The sequence below is a fragment of the Drosophila albomicans genome, chromosome 3 (assembly GCF_009650485.2).
Source record: "Drosophila albomicans strain 15112-1751.03 chromosome 3, ASM965048v2, whole genome shotgun sequence".
NCBI classification, from domain to species: Eukaryota; Metazoa; Arthropoda; class Insecta; order Diptera; family Drosophilidae; genus Drosophila; species Drosophila albomicans.
The window spans coordinates 43,655,077-43,671,529 of record NC_047629.2 but is presented as its reverse complement, the minus strand read 5'-3'; the positions used below and the strand labels follow the sequence as shown (position 1 = coordinate 43,671,529).

Here is a 16,453-nt window from a genome sequence, read left to right as displayed (position 1 = left end):
CTAAGGCTAAGCCGTTATTAAACTAATCATATTAATAATGTTGCCCATGAAGGAACTTTGCCAATCGCAATCTCAAAACTAAAATCGCATCTCTCGACACGCAGAGCGCTTAACACTTTATTAAACAATTAACGTAATATCATAAAAGTTTTTATTTTATTTTATTTTATTTCATTTCATTTCATCAAATTGCATGCCCTTGTCTTTTGTTTTTCTTCTCTTTTTGACACTTTAGCTGCTTTTTATAAATATTTAACGAAATTTAATTGAATTTATAAGTCTACGTTGTTCTTCCAAACTAATGCAAATGTCACAACTCAGCCATAAATTATTGATTGATATTGATTTACTGATTGATTTTGTCGACTCGACGCCTTGAGACCGTATCGCTTCTTCGAAGTCTTTGTAGCTCTTCTCACTCTTGAATTCCTCTGTGGGTGTGACCAACTGACCAAGTCGAGCAAGGTCTAGACTTAGACTTAAGCACAGTGATGCACAAGTGATTAAAAAGTGACGAGGAATGCAGTGGCTAATGATACCCATAAATTTTTTGTTTGAATTTTTTTGTTTAAGCGAAAAACCAGTTTAAATTGTTTTATGTTATGATTGCCACTTTAATAATAATTTTCATACTTTGCAATAATTTAGGTTCATTAGTCGATGACACATGGAGAGTGCTTAGCAGATCGGCATAATTAGATATGCCAGAAAGCAATCTTATTTTTAACTCGCACAACGAAATAAATCCAAATGACAGATATAATACAAATAAACCTTTAACATTTCGTGCTCGTGTTCTAAAGATTTCGCAATCATTCCGTAATGTCGTACGGTAAAAAAAATACAAAAAAAAAACATATTTTTGATAGCTCTATAGCCGGTTTGTTTGTATGCAAAAAATTATCACATTTCGACGTGAAACGCTATATCGTAATTACATGGTTTATTGACCATGAACTTCTTATTTCTATTTCTCTTTGGACAGATTGCTGTTAAACGTTATAACACAATAAATTAATATATAATGTTCAAAGTCATGCATATTTGAATAAAGCGGCTCGATTGAAGTGATCAAGTCAACTATTCATCTTTGTCTAATTTGCCGCAGTTTCATGCATTTATTTAACTATTCGGTACCACTGTGCCTAGCGCCAGTGTCAACGCAGTTGCAGCCACACCTAATAAAGGCAGAAGCACAACACAACACACTTCATTGTTTTCGGCACTCATAATAATAGACAGGTCTCGATTATCAAAACTCTGACATAAATCACACCCGATGATGCTGTGAGCTGCCGATCGTCGTCGACGTCGTTAGACTTGGACTTGGAAACAAGTTGCGGCTGCAGTCGATAATGCTCAATTTATGCAGGTATGACGAGCAGTAGTATGTTGTATGTCGACTATTATGATATGACGACTACTGACTTCAGAGGCTGTGGAATACTTTTGTTGTCTTGTTTTTGTCGCGAGAGTTTTAGAATTCATTTTTTTAGAACACATGCTAACAAAACGCTGCGAGAGAATTGCCTTAAATTTTAATTTTGTTTCTTTTTTTTGTTGTTGTTTTGCATTTTTGTTGTATTTTTATGATGGGGGATTTAGATCGCGAAAGCTTATTTTTGCATTTGCCAAAATACTTATTCGGCAGTCCCAAATTCAACTTCAAGACCAACGGATCGCGTCGCTTTCGCTGCAAACTCTCTTTTCTGACTGTCTCCGAAACGATCGCAACAGATTCCAGATCAACGCCCGAGACACTTTTAATTTGAATTTAAAAGTGAATTCAAAAAACAAAGTATTTACAATGAATTCGCGTAGTCGTCGTCGTGGCCAGCAGCAATGCCTGTTTGTCAAGGTTTGTGCGTCGCATTTGTTTATTTGTTGTTTGCCTGGGATTAATCGTAAATCCCGATCCCGATCAGCTTCATCAGCTGTTCCTGCTTCAACTCGCGCTGCTGCTTCTACCATCCGCTGCTGATGGACGTCCTGCTGCCACAGAATCTGCAGCTGAAACACTTTACTATGTGAATCAACCGGCGGATGCCGCCGGAAATTATAATTTTGAGTTTCAGACCTCCAATGGGATCACCACCAAGGCGGCGGGCAACGAACATGGTGCAGTTGGTGTGGTTCAATATGTGTCCAAGGAAGGAATCCCAGTGACCTTCACCTATGTGGCCGATGAGAATGGTTATCAGCCCACGGGAGATTTTGCTCCACCTCATTTAGCTCGCTTGCTGGAATATCTTCAAACGCATCCGGCGGTCGATGAACAGAAATCACGACGCTGGTAAAGCTTATTTATTTTTTGTTTGTGTTCAACAGCGGACATTGGGGTATAATGTCTAAGCAATAATAAGAATAAAATATAGTCAATGATTGTGAGATAAATTGTCGTTTAAATAACTGGCAATTAGGTGTCAGAATGTGAGATAAGAAGTCATTATTACTTGTATCGTTATTGTTACATTTCAAAAATCTAAATTTGTATTAATCGTTTAGCGCATTCAAATGCAAATCAACCTAAATGAAACATAAACAAATACAACTGGCTGGCTTTGATCATGTACAAAAAAATCTATAACAACATTATAAATAAAATTGAAACCTAATTAAATGCATTATTAATTCTATCAAATGCCAATGATCGAATCCAATCATCATGGGAAAATACTCTATAGCATTCTTTTGGGTTTTTTTTTTAAATACATTTATTTGAAACCATATTTTGTTTCATTAATTTGTGGTTAATTCAAATTATGTCAGAAAGAAAAGAGCTTTTAACGCATGACGATGAATAAATACCCTTCAAAAGATATCTTAAGAAGAAATCTATTCGAACTTGTATCGAAGAGTAAAAGAAAGACGCATAGCAACCGAAAAATAAGACTAATTTCTGAAAAAGTTTGAATACCTTCTGCTAGAGTATAAAACCAGTCATAAGTAACTCGTGCTGCAAGCTGTCATAATATTTCAAAACTTACTGAGGAAGAGAGTAGATTAAATAAGAAAGAAATCAGCATTCCAATAGATAGTCAAGCAACATTTAGTGAACGTGAATTCTCTGAACCGATTAGGCTAATAACATTAAATAACTAAATTTATTGTATCATATTTCAAACTAGTTAAAATTTGCAAACTATTTAAATTTCTTATTTATTTAGCATTTAATGGACTTCCTATTTAAACTTAAACTTGTCAAGCAAGATGGAAAGTTTATACAAAGTTCTTCATGCGCATACAATCTTATTGTTTTTTAGGCTTTTATTAATAAAGAATAAAAAAAAAACAATTTTCTCACATACCCTCTAATTTTTGCTTTAATCAGTCTAATTCCCAGCATTTGTATTATAAGAATTGATTTCATCGTCGCTCTCAAAGTCGTAACTCTTCCGCGGTTTTGCGCAGACAACAACGAAAAAAGATGGACAATTAAAATGTTAAAGTTGGTGTCCCTCAGCTCATGCAGAATTCCGGCATTAATAAAAATATTTGCCGCATTTTGCTACCGTCTTCAATTAAACAAATGACAAACACTTAAAACCAAACATGAGTCATTAAACGTATGTAGTTATTCCATTAATTTAAATATCGCGCAATAATAAGCAGTGTGTGTTGTTGGTTTTTGGTTCTCTTTGTCTGCAGTCGATAGACGAGGTAATCGGTGGGCGTATTATCGATATCGCGGCTTGTCATTATCGCAATTCTATGTGCCCGCATTTGAATGCATTTGTGTGTGTGTGTGTGTGGGTTTGAATTTGAAAACAAGTCAAATAAATAACTGCTAATCGATGGCATTTATCAGTCATTTGTAAATTGGCAGCAAATATAAATACATACATATAGTTTACATCTTTACTTTTCCTTTCGAATCGTCGTTCAGAAATGGCAATCGTCAACCTTGTGTGTGTGCGTTTTTGTTGGTTTAGAACGGCTTTCGAATTGAATTCAAAATTGATGCGACTCATTTGCATGTGATCGCCTAATTGAGGCCGTTGCATAATATTGACCGAGCCGAAAAGATTATGTAACCAGACTAATAAACCAAAAAGCCGTCAGATTTAGCTTTTAATGTCACCGACCCAACCAAGAGATCAACAAACCAAACCAAAATAAAAAGAAAAAAAACTACAAAAATGTCGTTGTGGATGCAACTAATAAAGTAATCCCACCACTTAACGACGTCCTTGGATGGAGTTTAAATTTAGTTAGCCATATGAACCAATCAGTTAGTCCAAATTGAGATTCTGAATTAAATCAAAATCAACATTGTTGACAAATGCATAAAATCCCAAATACCAGGCAATTATTATTATTTGACAACAAATTTGCTTGAGAATCGAATACACAAACACATGAATTAAAAAGTTTATGAAATATATTTATGCATTATTCATAAGAATCTCTCTTCCAATTGTGAATGCGTTTCACTTTCGATGAGAGTCTCAATATGTTTCTCCCATCGACAGCTGATAGCGACAAATGTGAAGTTAATTTGACAATATATCACACTCTCTATATGGTATTAGAACTATTCGAATGGATTCAATTAAAATGCTTTTCAAGGGGATTGACCAAATCAATTTTGGCACTAAGTGGCAAGCCGCAAATTGAAATTAAATAATGCGGGCATTCGTCATTAAATCGGATACAACTTAATTTCTTGCCAGTTATTTGAACTCTGAACATTAAGCAAACAACAATTCAATCTTCGAGTGTATGCATTAAATACTATTAATCTGTAGATTGATGTAAGCAACAACAAATTCATCGTATTCGTACGGTTTTTGCTTCTTATCTACATCGACATGCAAATTAAATTCCGAACACACAACAAATATAAAACAAGATTTGTTAAAGTTATTTTTTTTTGTTTCTCTGTTTCTGTTTTTTTTCGCACAATCGCATATCTTTACATTTGCCATACAATACAATTCAAATCTTTTAACTGTATGTGTAAGTGGCGTTGTGTTGTGTATGTGTGAGTGTGTCTCAGTGTATTATTACGGGTGAGAATGTGTGTGTGTGTGTGTGTGTGGAGCAGTTTAGGCCATTCATTATAATTAAAACATTGAGCGCAGCTTGGCTTGGGCTTCAAATGTCTGTATTTACGGATGATAAGACGAAGTTGGCTTTCTTTAGGAAGCTAATAGAATTTATGTTTACATTTTATTTTAATTATGGTTGTTTTTTTTTGTATGTTTTTTTTTGTTTTCTTTTCATTTTATTTAGTGTTAAAAATATAATTGTGTGGTAATATTAAATCATAATTCAAGCATCTGTTGTAATCATCTATGAACTCGTTTTTTTCGTATTTTTTTTTACAAGTTTTTTGTTTAAATTTACTGTTGTACCTATGCTAAACACTAAGCCTAATATATATCTGCCAAGTCCAGCATTGAACACACACTGTCAAGACAATTGCAAGATGATGATGATGCCTGATGGCCAAATTTGTGAATATTTGGCAGCAATTGTTCGTTGTGGTTCGTTCCTCGATCTCTTCTCGGTTCTGATTCTGTTGTCAACTGGAGTGTTAATACATATACTAAATGTATAAATGTGTCCGTGTGTGTGTTTGTTTTGTTTTTATCAAATGCGGATGTATGTGTGTGTTGTGGGTTGTGCAGAGAGTTGTCAGAGCTTGCATCAGCTACTGTGTTTGTTTGGTCTAAGATCTGTTAAAACCTTGAAAGAAATTTACAATTTAATTGTTGATACTAGGAAGCAGATTTATGTATGCCTTGTACTCACCAGTCCTCATCGTACGCCAGTATTGTAGTGTAGTGTCTACGGTTGTGTCCCCGCAACCGCCAATTCTAGTCCGCTTTCGTCTCGGCGAACTCGTCGAGCGCAAAGAATCCGGCAGTGCCGCCACTGCTACTGCTGGCTGTGCTCGTGGTCACCGCTGTGGCCGCTGCTGTTGTCACTGTGACCGATTCGCTGGTTTGTGTTGCCTCGCCCGCCTCCTCGGCCTCGGCTTGCGCTGCTGCCGCCGCCTCCTTTTCCTCGGCACTCGCCTGTGCCGCTTCCAGCACTTGTTGCTGCACTTGCACAATGGGTTGGCCATCTTCTGTGTACGAAACAGAGACGGGTATGCGTGTGCCATCCTCACTGATGACATGTGGACCCTCCTCGCCATCCTGGCCCTGTTGTATGATGATTTGGCCTTCGGAATTGATCAGTGAGGCATCGATCAGTTGCTGTTCGTTGTTATCGCCATGAACGAGAACCATTTGGCCGCTGCCATCGGTCATCATTTGCAGTGTGTCGCCCTCCAAACCATCGCCGGACTGCAGCACACCAACACTCTGCAGCAGCTGCTGTATCTGCTCGGGATCTTGCACAATAATCTGATTGCCCTCGGCATCGGTCAGTATGTGATTATCCAGCTGCAGCAAATGTCCATTCTCATTCACAATAAACTTGATTTGTCCACCATCGACTTGGGCCTGCATTGCCTCATCCAGTTCCATGGCCACTTGCTGTTCACCTCCCGCTGCCTCACCAGCTTCACCTTCACCGGCGGCAGCAGCTGCTTCGGCTTCCGCAGCGGCTGCAGCTTCTTCGGCTGCTTCAGCTGTTTGCTCGCCAGCTGCTGGCGTCTCCTCGGCTTCGTGTTTCTCCGCCTCGGCAGCCTGTGCTTCGCCCGCAGCTTCTTCAGCACCTTCCTGCTTGACCTGCTTCTCCTTGCTAGCTGCTGTTTGCTCTCCCTTGGCGCTGGACTTCTCGCTGGGCTTGGCTGCTGCATTGCCATCGGTTGTGTCGTCTGCATTGGCATCTGCAGCTGCTGCAGCTGCGGCCTCATTGTCATCATCCAAACTGGGCATAGAGACGGGTGGCGCATTCGATTTGGTGTCGCGAGCCTCAGCCGTTTTGTCACCCTGCGCTTGTGATTCTTCCTCCTCGGCTTGATCCAAAGTGGGCATATCAATGCTAACCGAAACAGGCGCTTGTGCATTTGGTGAATGCTTGCTCTCCGCCTGCTCGACGCCGGCGGCATCCACTTGGGGTATGGTTATGTTAAAAGTGATGCCACCGCTCCCCTCCTGTGAGGTGATGACCATTTCATTTTTCTTCTCGCTGTCATTCTTATCCGAATGCAATTTCTCAAACAGGCTCTCAATGTCAGCTTCAGCGCTCTGCTCATTCGATTCCTCCTTCAAGCCGACACCCGACTCGCCGGGCTCATCGCTCAACAATGCTGTGGCAGCCGAATTGAGGGCAGCTGCATTACTGCCACTGCCTCCTCCGCTGCCACCGGCAGCGCCGCTCTTCTTCTCCCGCCTGTGTGTCTCCATGTGGTGATTGTAGTACGTCTCCTGTATGAAGGTTAGCGAGCAGATGCTGCACGAAAAGAAGCGAATGTTGTTCTCCTCGGCCACACTGCTCACCACCTGCTGGCCACTGTTGCCGCCCTGAGCAGCAGCTGCTGGCACCGAATCGCTCAATGCCTCATCAATGGTCTCCTGCAGCAATTTTTGTGTGCTAGCGCCGCTGGCAGCCATCTTCTCCAGCTGATGAATCTCGGCATGCTTCACGAGCAACTCACGCTTGGGGAAGGTCATCGCGCACTGACCGCACTTGAAGTAGTTGGTCTGATGCTGCTTGGCGTGCACGGTGGCCGCCTCGCGTGTCTCAAAGCGTTGCGAGCATAGGCGACACTTGAATGGCTTCGGTTTGTTGGTTTGAACATGTTTGCGCATATGCTCATCAAACACACCCTTGTCCGTGGACTTGAACTGACAGTGATTGCATGTATACAGCGCCGAGCCCGAGACACCAATCGACTCAGTGACATTGCCAGCCGATGCAGCAGCCGCGGCGGCGGCAGCAGCAGCCGCAGTAACTGGAGCGGCAGCAGCGGGAATTGTTGTGGTGCTGGTGACAAGCACATTGGTGGCATGATTGGTTTCCATGTGCTTGCGCAAGCTCGTCTCATTCACGAAATTGATGTGGCACATGGCGCAAGTGTTGTCCATGGCGGTGTTGTGATCACGCACCATGTGATGCTTCATGGCGCCAAAGTGGGGGAAGATCTTGCGACAGGTCTTGCACTGGAACGTCTGCTGTTTGCATGTCTCGTAATGTGTGTTGAACAGACGCATGTCGGAGGTCTTGTAATCGCACGAGGTGCACTTGTAGATCTTGGTTGCCTTGCGTTGAACCTGCGTCTGGGTGGCGCCGCCGCTCTGTGGCGATGCGACCTTCAATTGTTGCGACACTAAAACAGGCAAGGGAATGGTATTAATATGGATAAGATATAAGACACTCTCTTTTGAATATCACTTACCTGGCGTTGATTGTTGCACCAGCTTACGCTGTCGCAATGCATCTCCGCCCTCTTCGAGCGAACGATTTGCCGCATTTCCTGCTAGCTTTTGCATTTTCAAAGGCGGACTTGCCGTATCTCCTGCCACATTATTATTGCCACCGCTATCCTCATTGATGCCATACTTTTTGTTTAGCAAATTCAGCAGATTCGACTTAACGCGCTCCACATCGTTCTCAAGGCGGTCGTAGTAGTTGACCAAATTGGTGCAGCGCGAACAAACGAAATCTTCGTTGCACACAATTACCATGAAGCCTTCGCCAACCAGTTGAGCCAGCTTATTGGGGAATTTGGTTGAGGTGTGCGTGGTGCACATATCGGTTAGCGATGTCTGCGTTTGATTCCCCAATAGCAACTCATCGCAAATATAACAGCGTGCAACTCCATCACTGTCCATAACGGTTTGCTGTTGTTGCGAAGCAGCCGCTGCTGCGCTGCTTGCATTCGAATTGCCGCCGCCGCCGACAGCGAGTCGAGTCGTTTTCAAGATGCGCGGCTGTCCGGGACCGGTGACGGTAACAGCGCCGCTGCTAAGCAAATTATTGAATTTGCGGTAGGTGGCCGGGTTTAGTTGATTGTTCATCGTACTATCCGTCTCTCACTATGTGTGTGTGCGTGTCTCTCGATCTCGTTAGCTATTTATTCTAGTATATAGTATGGTTTGTAGGTTTTTTCTTCTTTTTCTTTTTTACTTTACTTTTGCACAAATCATAAAAAACGAACATGTACCATCACCACCACACACTATCCTAGCGTATTGAATTTCTAATTGTGTATTTCGCAAATTGATATTTTGTTATGCTATTTTTTTCCTTTATTTTTTTCAATTGTTCGGCACCAGAAGCAACAACACAAATTGTTGGATTTTTTAATTCACGTTTGTATGCCGCGGCGTCACTTCGACTGTACTAAAGTCTATCGAGTGTGCTGTATTTTTTAGGGTTAAACGCGTATGTGCTGCACAAAATGGTAGCTGGTTGTCTCGCTTTAGCGCACGCATGCGGGTTGCTCTGTGCTCGTGCGATAGCTAGCCTTCTCATTTACGCTCTGCGGAAATGGCGGCCTTTTGTGGTAGACATACACGTTCAGACACAACTGTTAGCGGCGTTAAATGCACATCATGCAAAGGTAGAAAATGCATTTATTCGGCACAGAGAACTTTGTTATAAATCTAGAATACATTTTCTATAGTTAATAAAAAAATTGTAAATAAATCGAATACACATTTTATTCACAAGTTACATTTTATGGCTAGTGACTGACATTCAACTTCAGGCTGTACGTCTCCAGCATTTGGTACAGCTGCCCCAAAAACTACCACCAACGCATGCTAGATGGCGCTGGTTTGGCGCGCTATTCAAATTATGATTTGCAATAGATGATTAAGCACTTGAGTTATGATGCAAACACACTAATTTGTTAGTAGATAAGTGTATACATCATTAATGTGAGTCTGATGACGATAAGAGTCCACAACGCATTTACCACCACTTTCATATATTTCCCTACTCGATTTCGCGAGTCCAAGCGACCCATGGAAAACCAATGATATTGGAGAGAGGAGGCGGCGGTTTGGCAATATTGAGGTACGCGCTTATCAGCTACCTCTGTTCGCCGATAATATAATAGTATTTACCGACGCAAGTTGATACATACGGTATTTGGTAACAGCACACGCTCACGGCCAGAAAAAAGAGGCATTATTTCGGTGGACGTTTTTCAGTTGGCAAACGATACGAAAAGCGAACGCATAACAGCGTAAAGAGTCGAAAAATAATAACTTTTCTATTGGGCATTTCTTGCAATTGCTCTACGATATTGTTCTTGTGTGATTATTGGCATTCTCTTTCCCAGTGTCGTGTGTCTGTGTGTCATATTCAAAGTGTGCCATTATCGCTCGGTTATCGAGCAAAATAAACCACGTTCAACAAATTGGAAATTGAAAAACAACAAAAACAAAAGAGTTGAGGTGAAAAACAACAAAAACAACAACAACGCAAATAGCTGAATTAATTGGCGACTGTTCAGGGCGACGGCCGATACTCAGATTCTCCGTGTCCGGTTCATTTAGTCGTTAAACGCACGTCGCGCACTCAATACGTCGTTAGTTAGTTGGTTGTAACTACCGCCACCGCCGCCCACTCGAGCATAAAGAACGCACCTACCCATCGATCCGGGGCGTGGTGTGAGAACTTTTTTAATTGTCGTCCAGCACACAGATAGCTGATAGCAGATCATCACAATGTACGGACACTCGACGCCGACCATCAAAAACTTTGACTCGCTGAAATCATGGTCCGTCTGGGCAGGTGTACTTGGAGTGGTGAGTAATCGATGCGACCTCATTACCCCATTGATAACGGCGCCATCTGTTGGCCATCTGCCGCGGCGAGATAAAAACAGATCTGTATCTGTTGCTGTCTTCTCGAGTATTGTTATTGTTGTGCAATTTTTCAATTTTGTAATGCTATTTATTATCAGCGCGGGCTGCCTCACTATACAGAACTAAGTGATCAGCTGCATTTAATCAATCACCAGTGTTATCAAGACCAGAAATAAGTTGCAAAAAATACACACCGACAATAAGTTGGCTCTTTTCCGTTTGTCAACAAACTAACCGTAATTACACACTTAATTACTTCCTCTCTCACTCCTCCACTTTCACTTTGCAGGTACAAGCCGTCATCTGGATAGGTCTAACGATAACCGCAATTGTTGCATACACATGTCATATATACATTACCAATGAAATGACTTATGGCTCATTTGTGAAGACCATTTTCTTCGATGTTTACTTCCATGGCTCGTGCAAAATGTCACCCGATGCCTATCAGAGCTATGATGACACCATTCTCAAGTCCGTGAAGACTGTCTTCGATCCCACCCAGATCTTGGTCTGGGATTGTGTCTATTTGGCCCTCTCCGTTGCCTGGTTCATCGTTTCCATCGTGCTATTAACTTGTGAGTATTCTAATGAAAGTTTATTTATTCTTAAAGCAAAATTAATATTCCAAAATATTTATAATATATATAAATCATATTATTCATAGACCACATCAATATAGTAAATCTAATTAATTGAGCACTTCTAAGTAAAAGCAAAAAGTTCAGAATTTTTAACTAAAATAAAGTAGAAATTTACTTTTTATCTAAAGAATTTCTGCAAACCTTTGTATCAGGTATCGCAAATAAGATAAAAACCGGAACGTTGATAGCTTTATTAATAGAAAATTGAGAAATATGTTTAATATTATTGGAATAGAATACATGCAAGGGATTTAGATAATAATGCACTTGGTGCTTCCCAAAAATTGTATTTCGCCATTCAGTGGGATTATACTAAAGTCAAGTTTGATTTATTGTTTAAAGTCGGAAATAAGGTCACTATTTGTATTTATGATTCATGTAGATAAATCAGGAATAGGTATGCACTTTAAAATGGTATACTATCTGTTTCTTTTTGCTATCTATAGGAATTTCAATAGCATATGTACTTTATTATCAGGCAGAAGAGCTAAAGATAAAATCAAAAGCCTCGTTTCTAAGTGATATCAAAAAGGGGTGAAAAATAATGAATATTAACAAAAAGGCATATCAACCACCAAAAAAAGAAACAAAAATCAACGATTAGTTTGCTTTTTTCGTGGTGTGGTTTGATATTGTATAATTAACGATGGTTTTCCATTCACATTTCAAAGTTAACCAAAGTTGCAAAGAAATGCGGAGGGAGTTCAAGGTATGCTATATTTGTCAGTGATCCATCAAGTTGATAGACAAGACCATATGACTCTTTTAAACTAAACTTTCCACTTTCCAGTAAACATTCCAATTTCCATTTCTTCCAGGCGTACGAAAGGACAGTGTGAAGGGCACACTTGGCGCCATCTACAGTTGGGCGTTCTTTGTGTTCGTCATCAGTTGCATGGACTTGGCCATTGGCGTCATTTTTGGCGTTGATTTCAGTCGTTTCCATGCAGTTGCATCCCAATACAATGCCAACGACATTAATGCCGGTGTTGTGGATCCGAATGCAGCTCAACTGATTGCTGGTGGCGTCGCTGCCATGGCTATGATGATTATTTCATTCAAGGGATTCATATTGTGGTTCATCAACGTTGGACTCTTGATCTATTTGCTTACGCGCGCTGTTCAAATTGCTTCTGATAACGACAGAACGGTGAGTAAACCGTTAGAAGTGGGTTATAATTTCCTCTTTTTTTTTGGTTGTGGGTGGTGACATCATTTGCTATCTTCCCTCAATGTAATTGCTTGAGGGTATTATAAATACTTGTCACAACGCACTAAGATCAATGAGTTTGTTTCCAAAAATATGTATGTAGACAACACGAATGCCAAATTCAATACGCGTTTGTAAACTAAATTAAATTGCCGACGCCTCTGAGATTCTTGAACGCAGAGGACTACGGCATGTCTAAAGTTAGCTCTATGGAGGAACTGATAAGCCCCGAGGCGTCCAGTCGTTAAATTGGCTTACTTCGCTGTGTGCCTGATAAGAGATTGGAATGTTTTTGTTGGTGTCGTTTGAAGTTTATGCAAACGTATTTTTAGGGAGCACACACTATGAAAATGCCCTGTAAATGATTTTCCTATTATCGATCATTTATCGATTTTCGCCATTATTTCGATATCACTTAACTTTACCTGAATATGCATATTATCGATAGTAATAAGCTCAATGGCGGTGTGGCAGCGCTGCAAATCGAAAGCAAGAGTGTTATCGGTAACATAACTTTGTCTACTTACGCCCTTTTCTTTCGTTTCATTGCACTTTCTTGTTTACTACATTGTGTTTTTATCGAGTTCATTGTTATATTCTAGCTGATAAAACTTTATGAGACAGCATTGCAATTGGCTTCGTTTTCACTGCACTTTTAGTGTTTTATTGCTTTAATAAAAATATTTGTTGAGTTTTTTATTATGTTGTCGTTGATAAACATTATGTGAACTCACTGTCATAATTCAGAGAATCAGTTATCGATAATACTACGTATCTGCACACAGTTTTAAAGCCATAGTTTGACATGCACTGTAACGTATTTCTTGAATTTCTTTGGCTCGCAGGATACGCTCTTCATGCCACGCAAGGACTCGAATGACATTCTAGCCACCCGTGCACCCATTCGTGCCTACGAAGAAGAGAGGTAAATATATAAATAATATATTTTATAGTTAATTTATTAACTAATTACCGATTTCCCACAGAGTGGAAGTGCAAGCCTACAACAATGATGCCTTCCTGCCCGATACACGTTCCACGGCCGAGACAATCGAAGTGAATGAGGAGGCAATTGTGCGAGCAGCGCACATGTCACGCGATGCCAATCTGATGGATCGTCGATTCCGTAGCATCGATGCCTTCCAGCAGTATCCGTCACCCAATCAGCCTGCAGCTCGTCAATCGTCGCAGAATCCAGTGCAAGAGACTGTTGTCGTGGCCACAGCGGGATTCCCCGTACCTGACTATTCGCCCGGTCTGAGTCCCGGCAATAACGGTATTCTCCGTCACCATCATCAGTACTAATTTTTAATGCGGCGCCCAAAAGCATGCTTACGATAATGAGCTGATAAGAAATTGGCCTCAGTAAGAATACGCAATTTCTTTTTTTTCTGACATGGAAATACATTACTTTTGAGAGCAATATGCCAAGTCCAGAGATCCCTCCGAATAATAAGATTATGAATTATAAATTTCCGATCAAGCATTTATTAAATTTTGATTGAGCCCCCAAAAAATATCTAATTTTAAATTTCAAAGTTTTTGGATCCAAAAACGGTTAGAAAAATGATATCCGACAAAAATATGATTTAACTCATAAAATGTTTCTTACCTACGAAAATTTCTTATCAGCTCATTCTCGTATATTATAATAATCCACATAATTCTCAAATAGTTCCCACCCTGCTCCCCCTTCTAAAGTAAAGCCAACAAAGCCAAAAACAAAACCAAACAGTTAACACCAAGGTCGTTTTCTTAAAATCCAGTAATTACTTTTCGATCCAATGTTGGATTTTTTTATCGTTAAGTTAGAGATTGTTTTTAACTCTGGACTGTAACCCAGTGATAAACCAAGAAACCAAACCTGAAATGAACATTGTGTTGTCGCCCATTGTATTATTTTTTATTTATTTACAATATATTTTGTGTATATAAACAGCAAGCAATTGCCAACTGTGAATAAATAATATATATATATATATATATATGTATGTATATATGTATTTGTATACTATATAATTATGTGTTTGTATATAGATATGATGAATATGTATTTTGTGGTATAAATATGAAGAAAATTGTAATGCTTTTTTAAGCTGCGTTATCAGCAACTGTTGCCTGATCATGTTGCTGGGGCGGTGATCGTCGCACTGGATTACGCAAGACCAGCTCCGAATCCTCCGATATGATGGGCAACGCATGCACCCAATGATAGTTGATCAAATGACTGATGCTATCGAATATGCGATCTTTGGTGCGCACCACGCCCTCGGGATCGATGAGCAGCAGATGCTTCGGTGTCTTCCCCTCCAGTCCTGTCAGCACGTATTGTCCACGCTTGCCCTGAGATTCGCGCACTAAGAAATCGCCATCCTGGAGCAACATGCGCTCGGCAATGGGTCGCGAGATGGCCGCATGAAACCAAACCTCGGCTGTCAGCGGACACTGGGCGCCATCGAAGACGTCGCGTACTGTGGATGCTGTTGCAAGGGCAGCGGCAGTTGTTGCAGCTGCTGCTGCTGTTGTAGCTGCGTGCAATGGATCAAAGTTGCCCAGTGCTAGCTTATTGGTGGTTTGATCGGGTGGCGGGGAGTTAAGATCGATGAGATTGCTGCTCAAGCGATCGCGCGGTTTCTTTAAATTCAATTGTGCCACACGCGGTGCATGCGGATGCAGTGGCATTTGCTGTTGTTGCTCCTCGCATGGCAAATCCGGTGGCAGCTTGTTGGGCAAATCATTGTAATACTCTTTCACATTCTCCTTGCAGCTCTGACTCATCATGCCATCGACAAGTGCGTTATTCGCTGATGACGCTTGAAGATGCTGATGATGATGTTGATCGTTGTTTAATTTGTTCAATGCATTGAAGCGCAGCACAAACGCTTTGCCAATGGTCACAATTAAGTCTTCGCTCTGGCCGCCAGCGCATTCCAGCACATAACATGCCCGCCACTCGTCGCCCTCCCTCTTCGCAATGTAGGCCAGGAAATCAAGGGTATCATTGTCGCCACCGGAAGCAAAGGAAATGCGCGGCATATTGTGATTGGCAATCACTTCGCCAGTGTCCACATTGCTCAGCGTAAGCGCTCGACTCGACACATTGATGATGATGTTGGTGCCAGCATGTTGCATGCTCGGTCGATCCGATATAAAGTTGTATAACTTCTTGTCCAATCGCCGTTTACTGGCCGATTTTAAGCCTGCTGCTTCGCACACCCGATTGATGCATTCTCTACAAATATGTATGTATTCATTATTGTTCACGGACTTTTTTCCAATATTTCATTCAATTGCTTCGCTTACCGTGCCAGCTGTGTGCGCGTCTCAAAGTCCAGTGATTTCATTGAGGTCTTGACCTCAACGCAGCCCGTGTAACGTACATTGAATGTTACGCCCTTTTCCAATATGACATCGTCCGGATATATGCAGCCATCGTTAGTCGCTGTGGATGTGGAGCCCATGCCACCGTTATTGCCGGCTTCGATGCCGCCATTCCGTGGCATTTCGCGTTTTGTTGTGTATGCGTATTTTGGTGCGTCCTTTGCGTCCTTTGTTTGTAGAGTTGTGCAGTGCTCAGGGAATTAGTTCGACTGAATGACTCACTTGTCAAAAGAACGCAGCACTAGTTCAGGGTGCACGTTCATTTCGTTCCATTGCAGTTATCACTGATTAATGTCATGGCGTTGTTTATGAATTGAGAGAATTCTTTTTAATTTGTTGGAAAAAATATTTATGATTTTAAAATTTTGAAAATAATGTTTTTGATAAATTGAATTGAAATTGACAATTGCGCGCATTTCGTTGCTAGTTCTGGTTCATTCTTGGGGATGCAATGGTCAATCGTTATATCGTCCATCCGCCACAGTCTCCAGACATTCTAC

General features: G+C 41.0%; 4 protein-coding genes across 5 annotated transcripts; 2 read left to right on the top strand and 2 right to left on the bottom strand.

Moving 5' to 3' along the window:
- Positions 1-1,664: 1,664 nt before the first annotated feature.
- LOC117569769 (pupal cuticle protein Edg-78E) lies at positions 1,665-2,604 on the top strand. Its single transcript, XM_034251062.2, has 2 exons — positions 1,665-1,858; positions 1,926-2,604. Exons 1-2 carry the CDS (start codon positions 1,808-1,810, stop codon positions 2,295-2,297), a joined length of 423 nt encoding a protein of 140 aa, XP_034106953.1. The 5' UTR covers positions 1,665-1,807; the 3' UTR covers positions 2,298-2,604.
- Positions 2,605-5,269: 2,665 nt separating this feature from the next.
- On the bottom strand, positions 5,270-9,260 carry LOC117567577 (uncharacterized). Of its 2 annotated transcripts, none has more exons than XM_034247653.2 (3): positions 8,297-9,260; positions 5,758-8,227; positions 5,270-5,691 (listed from the first exon to the last, which is right to left on the bottom strand). In XM_034247653.2, the coding sequence occupies exons 1-2, from the start codon at positions 8,916-8,918 to the stop codon at positions 5,823-5,825; spliced, it is 3,027 nt and encodes a 1,008-aa protein (XP_034103544.1). In that variant the 5' UTR covers positions 8,919-9,260; the 3' UTR covers positions 5,270-5,691; positions 5,758-5,822. The 2 variants fall into 2 exon arrangements, with proteins under 2 accessions (XP_034103544.1, XP_034103545.1); XM_034247654.2 differs by having other exon boundaries at positions 5,270-5,681.
- Positions 9,261-10,046: 786 nt separating this feature from the next.
- On the top strand, positions 10,047-14,259 carry LOC117567582 (uncharacterized). The gene is made up of 5 exons (XM_034247663.2): positions 10,047-10,658; positions 11,008-11,296; positions 12,181-12,512; positions 13,418-13,497; positions 13,559-14,259. Exons 1-5 carry the CDS (start codon positions 10,578-10,580, stop codon positions 13,875-13,877), a joined length of 1,101 nt encoding a protein of 366 aa, XP_034103554.1. The 5' UTR covers positions 10,047-10,577; the 3' UTR covers positions 13,878-14,259.
- A 310-nt stretch (positions 14,260-14,569) lies between these two features.
- LOC117567581 (SHC-transforming protein 2) lies at positions 14,570-16,438 on the bottom strand. The gene is made up of 2 exons (XM_034247662.2): positions 15,876-16,438; positions 14,570-15,804 (listed from the first exon to the last, which is right to left on the bottom strand). The coding sequence occupies exons 1-2, from the start codon at positions 16,073-16,075 to the stop codon at positions 14,664-14,666; spliced, it is 1,341 nt and encodes a 446-aa protein (XP_034103553.1). The 5' UTR covers positions 16,076-16,438; the 3' UTR covers positions 14,570-14,663.
- Between the last annotated feature and the right edge of the window lie 15 nt (positions 16,439-16,453).